Source organism: Metopolophium dirhodum, chromosome 3 (genome assembly GCF_019925205.1).
Source record: "Metopolophium dirhodum isolate CAU chromosome 3, ASM1992520v1, whole genome shotgun sequence".
Classification (NCBI taxonomy): Eukaryota; Metazoa; Arthropoda; class Insecta; order Hemiptera; family Aphididae; genus Metopolophium; species Metopolophium dirhodum.
In genome coordinates this window covers 36,552,882-36,568,730 of record NC_083562.1, presented here as the reverse complement: position 1 = coordinate 36,568,730, position 15,849 = coordinate 36,552,882, and the positions used below count along the sequence as shown (strand labels likewise).

Here is a 15,849-nt window from a genome sequence, read left to right as displayed (position 1 = left end):
TGGTGCGTATGCCGATGTTTTGGACGGATTCGATTTGGTTCCATTGAGAGGGTCCTATAAAGGGTGCCCAAGAAGAGCCAGCGTACGTTAGGATTGGTGAGACGTAAAGTTTTAGTATGTTAAGTTTCGTTGTCGTTGGGACGGGGCTAGTGCGATTTAGTATGGGGTAAAGCAAACCTCGGATGCGGGTGGCCTTTTTGGTGATGTTTTGAATATGTTTGCCGAAAGTGAGTTTGCGCCCGATGGTGACGCCGAGGTATTTTGCTTTGTCGGACCAGTTAATGGAGTGGTTGTCGAGTAGTAGTGGTGGTACGTGGGTGGTATTTGAGTGTCCGAAAATGATACCTACAGTTTTGGTCGCGTTTATTTTGATTCGCCATCGGTGAAACCATGTGGTTGCAAGGTTAAGTTGGTGTTGTAACTGTATGGCGGCTCGTTTTTGGTTGTGGTCGTAAGTAAAGAACATCGTGTCGTCGGCGAATAACGAGAGATGAGCTTTTGAAGTCGTCGGAATGTCGTTTATGTAGGTCAAGTAGAGAGTTGGTGATAGGCAGGATCCTTGAGGGACGCCTGCGAGAATGTGTCTGGTGGACGAGAAAGAGTCTTCGATTTTAGCGATAAAAGTGCGGTCGGTGAGAAAGGATTCAATAATTTTAATGATTTCGGTCGGGTTGTTGAGTTGAGAAAGTTTGTAAAGGAGTCCGGCGTGCCAGACTCTGTCGAAAGCTTTCTCCACATCAAGAAATATAGAAGCGGTGTTAATGTTGTTGTTAAAGTTCTGGCTGAGTTGGTGAGTGAGTTTGGTCAGTTGGTGGGTAGTAGAGTGTTCGGGTCTGAAGGCAAACTGTTCTGGGCGATTTTGTCACGGAGTATGTTTTGCAGGTGAGTGAGTATGAGTCGTTCGTAGATTTTTGATAGGGAGGAAAGCAGAGCGATTGGGCGGTAGTTTACGGGTAGTTTGTGGTCTTTGCCTGGTTTGGGAATGGAAATTATGACTGCTTTTTTCCAGGCAAGTGGAAAGTAGCAGATTCTGAAGGAGCTGTTTATAATTTGCGTTAGGGATAGTAAGATATTGTTGGGAAGAAATTTAAGAGCCGTGTTGGTGATGAGATCATCGCCTGGGGCTTTCTTCTTGCGAAGGTCGCTTATGATTTTTTGAACGGTGCCGGGGGTGGTGAACAGGTTAGATTTTATAGTATTGTGGTTTTGTAGTGAATGGTAGTACGCGGTCACTTCTGGTATGTCGGGACCGGGGTTGGTTTGGAATTGTTGTTCGAGAGAGTCCGCTATCAGCTCGGCTCGGTCTTTGGCCGGAAAGACAAGACCGTTTGGCCCGGTCAGAGGGTGAGAAGCTGGACGTTTATGAAGGAGGCTTTTGTTGAGTTTGTAAATGGAGTTGTCTTGTTGGTCGAGAGAGTTTAGGAAGGAGTCCCATTGGTCAGTTTTGTGAGTTAGAAGTAATGTACGAATTAGTGCGATTTTGGCGTTAAGTTGGCGTTTAACGGTTGGGTCACGGTTTCTCTGCCATAGACGGCGTAGTTGGTTTTTTCCAGTTATTTCTAGTTTTATGTAGTCGGGAAGTAAGAGGGACGAGTTTTTGAGTTTAGGAGTAAATACGCTAGCTTCGATAGCGTGTTGCAGGTTTTTGGTCAGACAATCGACTGCTAGGTCAATTGAATGTTTGTCATTTGTCGGTGGTACGAGAGAGTTTGGTAAGTTGGTAAGGATCGTTTTGTATTTTGTCCAGTTAATGAAGCGGTTAGTAGTAGGAGGAGACGATGAGATCGGAGTACATAGAGTCTCAAGAAGTATAGGGTTATGGTCGGAAGATAGTTCGTTGAGGTTTTCGATTTGGGTCGGGTATGGTAGACGTGCGAGGGCGATGTCGAGTACGTCGGGTCTATGACGGGTGTAAGTGGGAAAATGTGTGGGGGAAGAGGGGGCAGTAATGACATAGTCCGAATGTTGAACGTGATCGAAGAGAACACGGCCGGCTGCGTTTGTTGAGTGGCTGTACCACAGTGGGTGTTTGGCGTTGAAATCGCCTGCCGATATTTGCCATTCCGCGCTTTGGGTAAGTAAGTCTAAGTCAGGTGTCGAGAGAGTGGCGCCAGGTGGTTTGTATACCGCTGATACAAGTATTTCATGGTTGTTAAGTTTGATAAGGACTGAAGAGGTTTGAATGGTTGTGTTAAGAGTCATAGGTTGGTGGACGATGCGACGGTGAATAAGGACGGCCGTGCCGCCGTGAGGGGGCGAGCCCCGGGTAGTCGGTAGGTCGTTCCTGTACGTGAAGTAATTTGGAATGTGAAGGTTGGTGGAGGGAGATAGACGAGTTTCATTAAGTAAGATTATGTCGGTTTTTAGTTGGAGCGCGAGAGCTGTTAGTTCATTAAGTTTGTGTGTAATACCGTTGGAGTTCCAAAACAGGATTTTTAAGTTATTCATTGGGAGGCGTGAGAATTGTCAGGAATGCTTTTATGGTCGTTTCCATCAGTGTTTTGGGGTCCTGGTTGGTTGCCAGGGCAGTCAGTAGGTTGGTCAGGAGGTTTAGAATCAGGGACAGGTTGATTTGTGGTGCTTGGGGAGTGGGGGAGGGGGGAGCTGCTCCGGCAGTTGCAGTAGCGTAGGACAGGGTGGGCCTAGGTGCAGGTGGGGGAGGTGGTGTTTTTTGAATAGGAAGGGTTTTGTTTGGTTTTGGGATGTTTTGGGCCTGAGTTTCTAGTTTTGGTTGGTTTTGAGCCAGTAAGTGGGGGCAGCCTCGGAAGCTTGCGGTATGTGATCCGCCGCAGTTGCAGCATGTTGGGGCTTGCTCGCGGGTTTTTTGGCAGTCGCTAGCCATGTGGTTACCTGCACATTTCACACATCTAGGTGGGTGACCGCAGTTGCGTGAACCGTGGCCGAAGCGTTGGCACGAAAAGCATTGGGCTGGGCCGGAGGGTTTGAGGGGTTCGACGGAGATTTGTATATAGAAGAGATTGTTTAACAGGAAGATGTCTTTTGAATTTGGATTTGACGCGATGTGTACCACACAAATTGGCATCGGTTTTTTCGGGGTGCCGAAACGGCGGATGAATTTAACGGAGAATCCAAGGGTTTCCAGCTCCCCTTGGATTTCGTCGACCGGGATATCATTTGGGATGCCCTTCAGCACGACTTTGATGGATCGTTCTTCGGGGAGTGAAAAGGTGTGGAATTCGATACCATGATGCAGTAGGGTTTTTTGGATTAGTCGGAAAAGGGTCGCGTCAGAAGTTTGGACGGTGACTTGGCCGTTGGAGGACGATTTGGCGGTTAGAGAGGTAGGGGCAAGGTTTGGGAGGGCGTAGATCACGGGAGCGATCTTCCGCCAGGAGCCGGAGCTTAGCATGATTGGTGGTGGTCTAGCGGATGTAGGTTTAGTCGGAGTTTTTGGTGTGTTTGGTGCGGAAGTAGATTGATTAGATGCGGTGGTGGTTTGATTTGGTGTGGAGGTTATTTGGTTTAGTGTGGAGGAGGTTTGGTTTTGTACGGAGGTGGTCTGATTTTGTGCGGAGCTATTTGTTTGGTTTGGTTTAGGTACGGAAGTTAATGTATCTGTAGATTGTACGGAAGTTAGTGAGGATCGAGAGTGTTGTGTCGAGGCGCTTGAGTCAGAGAAGGAGTCTAACGTTTCGGAGTCGGAAGTTTTTGATGGTGTTGGAGAGGGAGGAGCAGAACGCTGACGTGCGAATTTTAGTAGGTGGTTGGTAGGGGGGTTACCCCCTTTGCGTTTTTTGCCCATGTTTGATGGGCGTGGGTTTGTTTAGGGAGGGGATGGGTTGCTGTGGCTATGTGAGGGCGCGGCCCCACGACAGCTATAACGGAGGGACGTCGCCTCCGCGACGGCTTACTTGTGGGCGCTGGTGCCCTGTTGGAGAGCGGTGAAAACGGCTGTTTGAGTTGAAGGTTCGTGGTGTGAACCGTGGGCGCTGGAGCCCTGTTGAAGCAGTGAGAACGGCTGTTTTGAGGTTGTAGGTTCGTGGTGTGAACCGTGGGCGCTGTTGCCCTGTTGAAGCGGTGAGAACGGCTGGCTGTAGAGTAGTTGGCAGAGGACGTCTTGCTCGGATGTGAACTGAACGTTGAATGATTGAATGATGATGATGATGATATGTATTGCACAGGACGGTAATATATAATATATATAATAATAGTACAGAAATAAAAGTTTTGTAGTAACTATAACATTGGTTCAACAATACGTGTTTATCCAAGAAAAACAACATATAACTAAACATAATATTATTATTTCATTGGCAAATGTGATAAAATTAATCAATAAGGCTCCACGTGGAGCCCATTTCGATTAATTTATAATAATAGCTTAATAATATAAAAAAAAAAATTTATTATTATGAATTGGTTATCTTCCTTTATTCCGAAAATCGACTATTAATAATACAAAAATACCAGGGAAATGTCTTTTGAGATACATGTATAAACGTATAGGCGTTGTGGCAATGTGTCTTCTGAGATACATGTATAAACTTATAGGCGTTGTGGCAATGTGTCTTCTGAGATACATGTATAAACTTACAGGCGTTGTGGCAATGTATCTTATAGGATACATAAGATTCAAATGACATTTAAAACTATTTATACAATATTATAATCAAATAAATATATGTAATTATAACATAAATACTTCCTTTAATAGTTTTTCACCCTTGTTTCGTGCATTTTTCTAACAAATTACGGTTTTTGACCATTTTAAATTTGGGAATTCTTGTATATTTGATAACAGGGTAACTCAGTATTAAATTAAATAATAACATTAAAGGAAGTTCCTATGCATTTATTTAAAAATAAATTGTTTATTCGTATTTTAAATGTGTTAGTGTTATGGTTTTATTTTATATAATATTAAATATACTATTATGAATTAATGTTTTTTATATTTCCTGAATTACTGGCAACGGCTAATATTATACACATGTTCTTGGTAATGTATCTCCCTAGATACAACTCTTATAATACGAGTTTATAGCAATGTATCTCATAAGATACACAGTACATATTATAAGGTTATGGCAATGTATCTCACCAGATACATAGTACATATTATGAGGTTATGGCAATGTATCTCACAGGATACATCTTATAACTTTAAAAGTTTAAGTCCTAAAATTTTTATTTTTATTTTTTTGAGTTCAGGGGCCTCAAAATATAAAGAATAACCAAACTTCATAATTTTCACACCAATAATGTACACTTGCCAAGTTAAGGGTTAATGTTTTCTATACACGATACAATTTTCAAAAAATATCGATTTGATTTGAACTGCTTACAGACATTCTCAATCTCCAATTTTTTTTAGTTTTTTATTCTATGAGTGTCAATCAAATTTTATTTGTTGGGTAAAAAAGCTGGAAAATGTAATGGAAGGCAATAGATTGTTACAATGCCATTTGAAAAATATTAAAAATACATAGACACGATATATTATTTTCATTAAGTACTGTCTGTAGGTTAGTAAGGCCACAACTCGAAATGTATGTTTATCGTGTTTTTCTATTCGTTATTTTTTTGTGATGGCACCATTTACCTCTTTATATTAGTAAAAATAATATTCATTGAATTACACGTTTAATAATATGATGTTAGATAAAAAGTACGATTTGACCAAAGAGTCATAACATCGGACATCCCCATCTTTCATAGCAATACCGCGGGATATTGAAAAAATTAGATAACAACGGATTGCGCCTTATATATTAATCATACCTACCTCAAATTTTTTAACTAAATCTTGTCAAATGATTGCACTAAAATAATATAGCGACTCGTAAATCGTATAATCCAATAAATTACCAAAAACGTAATTACTGATATTATACTTTTTATCAATTATCAAAAATCCAAAGGTGTCTACGAATTTACTTGATTTACTTGTAAATTAGATGTGAAAATAAACTAATATTATAATTTCATTGTGGCTCGTAGAAACACGATGTAAGAGAGAGCAGAAGCGTATTTTAGTAATAATTTATATTGTTTTTAGTGGCCCTGAAAAGGGCCTTTTTAATGTAATAATAATAATAATAATAGTAATAATTCTAAGCACGTTCTCCGCGGATGCGACGAGCCAATTGGATGTCCTTTGGCATGATGGTGACACGCTTGGCGTGAATGGCGCACAGATTGGTGTCTTCGAACAGTCCTACCAAGTAGGCCTCGCTAGCTTCTTGCAACGCCATGACGGCAGAGCTCTGGAAACGCAGGTCGGTCTTGAAATCCTGGGCTATCTCACGCACCAGACGTTGGAACGGCAATTTGCGGATCAACAGTTCCGTGCTCTTCTGGTAACGACGGATTTCACGGAGGGCGACGGTTCCGGGTCGGTAACGATGTGGCTTCTTCACTCCTCCGGTGGCGGGTGCGCTCTTACGTGCGGCTTTAGTGGCCAGCTGCTTCCTGGGCGCCTTTCCTCCGGTCGACTTGCGGGCGGTTTGCTTGGTACGTGCCATCTCGTAACCGTTTGATAGTCAATACAAAACTTCAGAGTGCAAATGAACAATGATACATAAAAAATAAAAACACTCTTGTATATATACACGAATCGGAACCGTATGCGTCGCTACCATTGGTCGGAGTACTGCGGTAAATTCATGAGTGGGAGAAATCCGATCGAGCATTTTGATTGGCCGTGCGTGCGTCGTAAAACATATAAATCAGACGACTTTTCATGTTTTCGGCATCAGTCTACGTTGTGCGTGCAGAGCAGCAAGTTTCTCTAGTACTCGACAACAATCAATAACTAAATATGACGGGACGCGGTAAAGGAGGAAAAGGACTTGGCAAAGGAGGCGCCAAACGTCATCGTAAAGTGTTGCGTGATAACATCCAAGGAATAACCAAACCTGCCATTCGTCGGTTGGCTCGCCGTGGAGGAGTGAAGCGTATCTCCGGTTTGATCTACGAAGAAACACGTGGCGTCTTGAAAGTGTTCCTGGAAAACGTAATCCGCGACGCTGTGACGTACACCGAACACGCCAAGAGGAAAACAGTCACCGCCATGGACGTCGTTTACGCGCTAAAACGTCAAGGCCGTACCCTTTACGGTTTTGGAGGCTAAGCCACGCACACACACACACCCACATACGTACACTTTTAAAAAGGCCCTTTTCAGGGCCACCAATATAATAACCGTACTATTTAACTCTTAGCCTATACACATAATAACTGACTCTGACTGGCAACGATGTTTTTCAAAATAATATTACCTCGGTGTTATTTAATATAGTGTGTGGCGCACATCCGTGTCATCTAAATAAAGGAATAAAAGACGGCTTCCTTCTGATCGTTGTGCACAACTAAGTACTGTCTATCCATAGAAAAATTCTACTGTGTTGAACGGATAACTATACAAAATATATTGCAGCGACTACTTTCATAACAGTTTTAGAGAAAATTTGTAAGAAGTCGGAATAAACTATGAATTCGCGTCGTGGTGCCCTATAATAGTAGCAATGTATTCAAATCGCTACGCTTTTACGTAGTACGTTAGCCACTGTACTGGTACTTCATGAATCGCTGTGAACAGCTAACTAACCATTACTTTTTAACACCACTATTTTTGAATCGATAGGCAATTCTACTCCTATAATAATTTATTGTAATATAATATAATAATTTCGTGTTGTTTGTATAGGCAAAATGATAATTGAAAGTTATGAGATTGTTTAACTAGAAATATCATTCTGCGTCGTCAGCAGTCTTGCATAAGACACTCAAAAGTGTGCAGCTAAACTTTACCAGTGCATGATCTTGATACGCTTGGTAACACATTATGATGTACAATAGTCATGTACAGGGTTTTTCAAGCGGTAAGTGAACAAGTGACATTCCCAGTTTAATACTACTAACAACAATATAATATCCACATAAGGTACTATGTTTGTTATTGATTGTAAAATATAAAATCTAATTTTTGTGCTCATTAAAAAGTAATCATATTGTTATATTGATATTTTCAATCCATTATTATATCCACGTTACACAGTTGCGATTGTTTGGTAATTGGTAATAATTTTTTCATTTTGATATTACTGATATTAGTATTCGAAATCCGATTTAATCGATAGAAATTCACTATATACCTACTATAATTTATCATGTGTTTGTTTATACTGTAAAAACCGAAAGTTTGGTTGAAACTAATCCATCGTTATAAACTGATATTCATAGCAATTTCATGGAAAATTGATCGAATTTGACCGGTTTGTCCTACCTGCCTAGGCGAATAAAATATTACGAACTTAAAGCAAATTTGTATGATTTATGTTGATCAACTTATAATTGGAGGTTAAAAATGTATTTATTAAATTGATGGCCCTGAAAAGGGCCTTTTTATTTGTTATATAACCGCGTCGAATGGGAATAGTTAAGCTTTCTTTTCGGTCTTCTTTGGCAAGAGCACGGCTTGAATGTTGGGCAAAACCCCACCTTGAGCAATAGTCACTCCGGATAACAATTTGTTCAACTCCTCGTCATTCCTGATGGCCAATTGCAAATGCCTAGGGATGATGCGAGACTTCTTGTTGTCACGGGCGGCGTTACCGGCCAGCTCCAAAACTTCGGCTGCCAAGTACTCCATGACTGCGGCCAGGTAAACCGGTGCTCCGGCTCCGACGCGCTCGGCGTAATTTCCCTTTCTCAACAAACGATGGATACGACCGACCGGGAACTGGAGTCCGGCACGGGACGATCTGGTCTTGGACTTGCCTCCTTTCGCTTTTCCTGCTTTGCCTCTTCCGCTCATGACTGATGAATTGACGACTGTTTTGTATGGAAATCGACTGTTGACTGATGAAAAAAAATTATTGCTCTGCACATTATATAGGCAAAAATGGGAAAACATTTCTGCTATTGGATGGATCGAACCAGTTAGACGAAGCAACTTGACACCGTTTACCGATCAATTGCTACTTGACGATGCGGTTTTCAATCGGCATTTTTATATTTTTTTTCGTGGAGAAACTATTGTTTTCAACTATCAAGTAACCACCGTAGAATCCTGTTTAGTCCGTCATACTTAGTGCTTTTTGACCAATAAACGATCGACGTATGGCTTTAGTTTGGTAATATATACTCATTTTTTCTGTGTTCTAGCCATCATTCACACCGAGTCTTTCAGTTCGGTAACAAGTAATTTCAACAATATCGACATGGCACCAGGAGGTAAATCAGCAGGCGGCAAAGCGATGAAAAAGTCGTCCGGCAAGGCCCAAAAGAACATCGCCAAGTCCGACAAGAAACGCAAGCCCAAGAGGAAAGAGTCGTACGCAATTTACATCTACAAAGTCTTGAAACAAGTACATCCCGACACCGGTGTCTCGTCAAAGGCCATGAGCATCATGAACAGTTTCGTCAACGATCTTTTCGAACGTATTGCTTCGGAATCCAGTCGTTTGGCTCACTACAACAAGCGTTCGACAATCACCAGTCGGGAAATCCAAACCGCCGTCCGTCTCTTGTTGCCCGGCGAACTGGCCAAGCATGCAGTCAGTGAAGGTACCAAAGCCGTCACCAAATACACAAGCTCCAAATAATTTCTCTCTGACCACGTCTAACAAGTAAAACGGCCCTTTTCAGGGCCACCATATTTACGAAAAGTATTACTCATTTTAACCGGTTAAGTGGAACGAAAAACAATAACATTATTTATATTGATTTACGAATTGCCTATGTATTTTTAATAGCAAAATAATAAAATCTATACCTCAGCAATGTGTTCAATAAATTATATAACTATTTTGACTCTTTTTAAAATTATATTATCGATAAACCTTTTTCACTTGGCAAAAGTGCTTCCGAGTTTAATGTGTTAGTACATAAGAATTAACGATTTTTTTTTATATGCATTTAAAGTTGAAACGTTGACAAAACTCATCGGCATTTTCAAATTATTAGTATTTCTTTCATAAGTTAATATAAGAAGTTTTAATAGGCGGTTCCCGAAATATTTTAGATTTTTAACTATTAAATTTCATTATTCATACCAGAGTGTGATAGGTCGGAATCGTTTTTCGTGCACAATGATTTATCGTTGATTTCCAATATAACACGTCCATTTCGACGACTACAACTGCCGTATACGGCAGAACGGTGTCGCATCTATTTTTTTTTTTGTCCCTGAAATCGACTTTTTCGGGACAGTAGAAAAACCGCGACACTTTTTTGGTAGGAAAATTAATCAAGTAGGTACCTTGGAGTTTGGGTGTCAGATGTAAAAAATTCGCAATGTCTAAACAACTATTATAGCTCCACAACTTCCCATGAATTACATTATTTAATATTTACTTTCATAAGTTATTCTTAAAAATGATAATGATAAATATACTTTGACAGAATATTATATTATATTTCGAACGGATTATGGATATTTGAGACTTTGGATTACTATGCAGACCCCAAAGTGCCAGACATACAATCGTAATTCGTAGGCATTGACAGTTAATCGTAATACAACTCATGAGAACAAATTCGAATATAAAACAATATTATAATATTATCGAAAACACAGTATATCATACTCGAATCGAGGACAATTTGGTCTTAAAAAAATATTGATATAGGTAATTATATGAATTTAGTATAATATTGTATTGATCAATACACTTTGAGGCTGACGTAATATCTTTTCTGTGGTTGAACCGCGGTCCATAACAGCAAGGGTGATAACTGATGATAACAGTATCGAGTGATGATAAATTATGATAATAATGATACAAATTACACACACTCACAGTAAGGCGAGTTGTAGTTGCTTGGTAGTCGGTTGTTGTGTGCGAGTTAAACGTCAATAATAAATAAAATAATATGACATTTCGTATTCAGCACTTCAGCTTTAACGAAATAATGAGTTAAATCTTTGAAATACCCAAGCCGAAAGTCGGTTCCGCAGTGCCTGTTGACATATTTAATAATATTGACGAGCGGACGATGATATAATATAATTTTTATTATTGCCTAGTCAATTTAAATTTTTAATTATTAGGATATGGGTGCGTTAAAATCAAATTTACAATCAGCAATCATTTGATTACGGGTTCAAATTTTTCCAATCGATATTAAATGAAGTATTTAGTTATTTAATTATTACCTGATTCTAGGACAATCGACGGTGCACCACCTTTGATTAATGTCCGTCACAATATGTTTAATTTGATGGCATAAAATATATCGAAAAACAACCATGATATCAGAAATTAATGCAGCTATTGAACAAAATGATTTCCAACGAGTAAAAGTCTTAGTTGAAGCTATCATCGAACAAGTGAGTCACATACATCTTTGAGTTTAGTACTTATTGTGTTCTGTGCATAATAATTTGTTTACATTCTTGATTATAGCATACAAATACATTTAATTTTGACACCTATCATGCTGACAATACTTTCAAACGGTTATGGGACTCTATGTTCCTATGTTTGGCGGCGGACAGTTACAAATGTATTCACAAACAATGTTTAACATGCATTCGGCTTCTGAGGTAAACTTGTCTTAAAATAACAAAGTAATACACATTTACTAACCAGTATCCACCTTTAATGAATTCATCAATAAAAACTATTCGTTTATTATTTTATTTGCTATTGAGTTGGCCTTCAATCATCACTTTGAATGTGTGTGTCGTTATAAGACTTTTATTATTTAGTTATTTTATTTTTATCAATTGTTAGTTATCTCTACTGAATTTGACATCTTACTGTATTTTTTAACTTTTTCAAACATTCTTCCCTAACCAGCTAGTTGCAGACCTAGGTGTTTCATTTGAATAATTCTAGTTTAGCTCCCAAGCGAATTTTATTTTTTAATCATTAGGAGCACATATACAACCAGTTTAGACGATTATAATCTAAAACATCCCTCAACTTTTTATGTAAAACCACCTTTGGTAGGTCACAAAGTTAAAACAAAATTGGTAAAAGTATAAACACATCCGGCGAAGCTGGCCATGATTTGTCTGTAACCCGTGTTACCCATTGTGCCAAGATATTTCAATACTTCAATTCACTGTAACTTAAAAACTAAGTCCGACTGACAAGAAAAAAAAATTTAAAATTGTATGGGAGCTAAACTAGAATAACTTTACCATACAATTGATTGAATAGTCATTATTAATTAGACTTGTCACTTGACAATATATAACTAGATTATGTAACTAAATGGTAACATTAATTTTTGAATATTACTTATCTATATACTTATCTATCTTATATATTAAAAATAATTTTTGTGATCCACAGCCGAGACAAAGCACGTTTAAAAGAAATTTTAATTGAACAACACGTAAACATTCTACTTCAGTGTGCTAATCTTGTTGAAGACACATTATGCATAGTAATCACAACTGAGAATACAGATGGTAAGTCACCAAAAATGTCTTTCTTCAAAAATAAATACTGTCTAAATTAAAAATTAAAATGCTAATGATGTTATAGTACCTACAAAATAGTAAATAATAATATTGTGATTCTGTCCTACAGTTATTGTAGAAGGCCTGAAATGCCTGTGTAATATAGTTTATAATTGTGACACTGCACAAGAAGTATGCTGTTCAAATAAAACTGTTGATTGCATTGTGCTCAGACTAAGAACATATTTTGAACAGAATATTCCATATGCCATAAAATATTTTGACATTAAACTTTTATTTCTTTTAACAGCATTTAACAAGGATATAAGGTAGACTTCTAATGCATATTTAAGTTTAATTTTTTTTGTGTATTTACCAACTGTTTTATTTTAGATTAAAAATCACAGAAGAGTTACATGGTCTCACATACCTAACAGAAGTCTTAGACAATATATTACGCGACACTATTGAAGATGCATCCAAAAACAATTCATCTAGCTTACAGGTAATTTACTTATTTATCTACTAAAATAATTGACATTTTAAACGACAACATGAATAATATTTACAGGAAGATAATGTGTTACTCAGCTGTGAAATACTGAAAACTTTATTCAACTTGACCGTTATCCCAATCAATGAGCCATCTGAGGAAGATGATTATTCAATTTGGATTAGATTGATTTCTATATTACGTGATCTACTTGTCACCTCAACTTTTGTCCCATTATTTCAAGATAACATCATTTGGTATTTTTCTTAATTACTATATTTTAAAAAAAAACGCTTGCCAAGTCAGGGATCGGCATGTCAACGTTCTTGATTTTTAATTTTTAGAAATTTATTAACTGATATCACACCCAAGCGATATAACAATTTGAATCCAGAGGAATGTCTGTGTGAACAGCCCCACAAAAAATAATATTTGTTTTCATTTAGTGAGATAGATCTCCGAAACCGGAGAGCGGATTTCGTTGTTTGGGGTCTTGTTAGATTCACATTGATTAGGAAAAGTGCAGTGAAGATTTTCAGAACTTTATCTTAAATAGTTATTTCATTACAGAACATTAAAACAAATTTTATTGGGCGTTTTTTGATGTTTTTCAGCTTTACAAGTTTGTAGTGAACTAACGATTGGAGATAAAGTTCTGGAAATCTTCACTGCACTTCTCCTAGCCAATGTGAATCTAACAAGACCCCAAACAACAAAATCCGTTCTCCAGTTTCGTAAATCTACCTCGCTAAATGAAAATCTAGCAAAAAATAACTCTTTTTTTATCTGTGAAAAATTAAATAATTTTTTTTAAAAAATTTTATGTCCACATTTAGTATATACTTGATAGTCCCTTTTTAATGAGTTATCAACCAACTTTCTAGCTATCATAGTTTAGGAGAAAAGTTTAAAATAGATATTTTGGGATTGTTCACACTGACGTTTTTATGAATTTTACTGATTTTACCGCTTGAGTGTGATATCAAATCCCTCTCATTAATATTTTATATTATAGCTAGCTATATATCATAACTGAGTTACATATTTATTGTTTTCCTATTTAACACAAATTCTTGAAGTTTTCAAAATTCAGACATTTTTTATTTTAATTACCATATTTACTTAACTAAAAATAGATGGTAATATGAAAAAATATGTTTTTCTACTTATATTTTGAACATTATTTATTATTATTATAGCAATGTTGTCAACTTGTTGACAAATGTACCACCACCTTGTTTGGATCAATTGCTGGTTAAAAGTCATTGGTGTGATGTTGATGCTTTAAAAGTGATGGTGAATTTTCTTGACACCCGATTGTGTAGTACTGAGGTATTTTATTAAATTAAATTGTGATGATAATAATTTACCTTAATATTATCTGGTATAATGATTTTAGAATCCATTATATGAACATATATCACCAGCATTGATGGTATTATTAAAAGGATCAAGATCTATTGCGAAATTCCGTTGTGAGGTTCGACAACAAATTTTACCTCCATTGAAAGATGTTATAAATCGACCTGAACAGGGAAATACATTGCGTAATAAACTGTGTCGTTTGCTCACTACTCCCAATGTGAGTCTTCGCGACTTGGTTGCTGAACTGTTATTTGTCTTATGTAAAGAAAATGGTATGAAACTTATCATATTATTTTTATTATACTTTTATTGATATAATTTGGATCATTTTTAGTTGGTCGTATGATCAAGTATACAGGATTTGGTAATGCAGCTGGTTTATTCGCAAATCGAGGATTACTTTGTAAAACATCAAATCCCGATTACTCGTCAGATAGTGAAGATAGTGATACAGAAGAATATCTAACATACAAAGACCAGTTAAGTTTCTATTTTAACTATTAAATGTACCAGTAATATTATGAACGTTATCTTTTATAGGATAAATCCAGTTCTTGGTTGTTATGAACCACCAAAACCTAATCCATTTGAGTGCATGTCTGTTGAACAACAAGAACACGAAGTAATGCAGTTGGTTTCTAAAATGGATAAACTCACTAGGTATTTATAAATTATATATTATTAACTTATTATATTTCTATTATTATAAACTCTTTCATTCAGGGAAGGAGTGATACAGCCGTGTAAAATTGGTGATGATGGACGACCAAAACCTATTGAACATGTTCTTCAACTTCAAGAAGAATTAATGAATCATTTTACTAACATTAAAAATAAAGATGGACCAGATGATGAGAGTGATTAAGTTGTTAATTTATTTATTTAGTCATTAATTTATTTTTATTTATTATTAACAAATTTGTAGTCAAACTTTATACTCATAGTAGGTATTCATTAGCTTTTAGGTACCTGTATATAATACTAACTAAAAGGTATAATTCATGTGTTCATTTCTGATGTCTTCAGATTTAAAATTAGTAATTTTAATTTGCCATCTAGTAAATTTGATTATGCACATACTATTCATAAATTTAATTTAATCTTGCAATTTTTGTTACACATTATTTTTAATATATATTATATTTTCAGAAGGTGATTTTTAATGTAAAACACTCATTGTTTTGATCAAATTAAAGAAAAATAAATTCACCTAATCTAGTTTTTTATTTGTTACTCTAAAAATAATTATTACTATTGTATAAATCTTATAACCATTATCTATTATTTTATTAACAGTAGAAGCTTAAAAGAGCCTATACTCCGGCCGTAAAGAGAAGTAAACCGATTTACGCATGGTCAGAGCCGTGCCGTGAGGGGGGCCTAGGGGGCATATGCCCCGGGCGCATGGTTTAAAGGGGCGCCAAACATTTTTATAATATTTTAAACTTTACATAAATATTGTACAAAATATATTTAACTATTTTTCTGGATCAACAAGTCGCTGGGAAGTACTAATGCGGTGTTTGAAAATAACATTAAAAACGCACAGTGACACACGCTGGGCATCTAAATATAATGCAGTTCATTCGTTGTCTTGTCAATTTGGCGGTGT

At 37.1% G+C, this 15,849-nt stretch overlaps 5 protein-coding genes across 6 annotated transcripts; 3 read left to right on the top strand and 2 right to left on the bottom strand.

Moving 5' to 3' along the window:
• Positions 1-6,024: 6,024 nt before the first annotated feature.
• On the bottom strand, positions 6,025-6,549 carry LOC132942025 (histone H3). Its single transcript, XM_061010309.1, has one exon. The coding sequence runs from the start codon at positions 6,483-6,485 to the stop codon at positions 6,075-6,077; it is 411 nt and encodes a 136-aa protein (XP_060866292.1). The 5' UTR covers positions 6,486-6,549; the 3' UTR covers positions 6,025-6,074.
• Positions 6,550-6,650: 101 nt separating this feature from the next.
• LOC132942037 (histone H4) lies at positions 6,651-7,146 on the top strand. The gene has a single exon (XM_061010319.1). It carries the CDS (start codon positions 6,782-6,784, stop codon positions 7,091-7,093), a length of 312 nt encoding a protein of 103 aa, XP_060866302.1. The 5' UTR covers positions 6,651-6,781; the 3' UTR covers positions 7,094-7,146.
• A 1,205-nt stretch (positions 7,147-8,351) lies between these two features.
• On the bottom strand, positions 8,352-8,836 carry LOC132942022 (histone H2A). The gene has a single exon (XM_061010307.1). It carries the CDS (start codon positions 8,777-8,779, stop codon positions 8,402-8,404), a length of 378 nt encoding a protein of 125 aa, XP_060866290.1. The 5' UTR covers positions 8,780-8,836; the 3' UTR covers positions 8,352-8,401.
• A 293-nt stretch (positions 8,837-9,129) lies between these two features.
• LOC132942030 (histone H2B-like) lies at positions 9,130-9,612 on the top strand. Its single transcript, XM_061010314.1, has one exon. It carries the CDS (start codon positions 9,186-9,188, stop codon positions 9,567-9,569), a length of 384 nt encoding a protein of 127 aa, XP_060866297.1. The 5' UTR covers positions 9,130-9,185; the 3' UTR covers positions 9,570-9,612.
• A 1,167-nt stretch (positions 9,613-10,779) lies between these two features.
• On the top strand, positions 10,780-15,451 carry LOC132942017 (synembryn). 2 transcript variants are annotated; one of them, XM_061010301.1, is made up of 12 exons: positions 10,780-11,024; positions 11,133-11,296; positions 11,373-11,512; positions 12,270-12,388; positions 12,510-12,708; positions 12,773-12,884; positions 12,951-13,129; positions 14,072-14,204; positions 14,272-14,509; positions 14,572-14,716; positions 14,778-14,897; positions 14,961-15,451. In XM_061010301.1, exons 2-12 carry the CDS (start codon positions 11,216-11,218, stop codon positions 15,100-15,102), a joined length of 1,608 nt encoding a protein of 535 aa, XP_060866284.1. In that variant the 5' UTR covers positions 10,780-11,024; positions 11,133-11,215; the 3' UTR covers positions 15,103-15,451. The 2 variants fall into 2 exon arrangements, with proteins under 2 accessions (XP_060866284.1, XP_060866285.1); XM_061010302.1 differs by having other exon boundaries at positions 10,780-11,296.
• Positions 15,452-15,849: the final 398 nt, after the last annotated feature.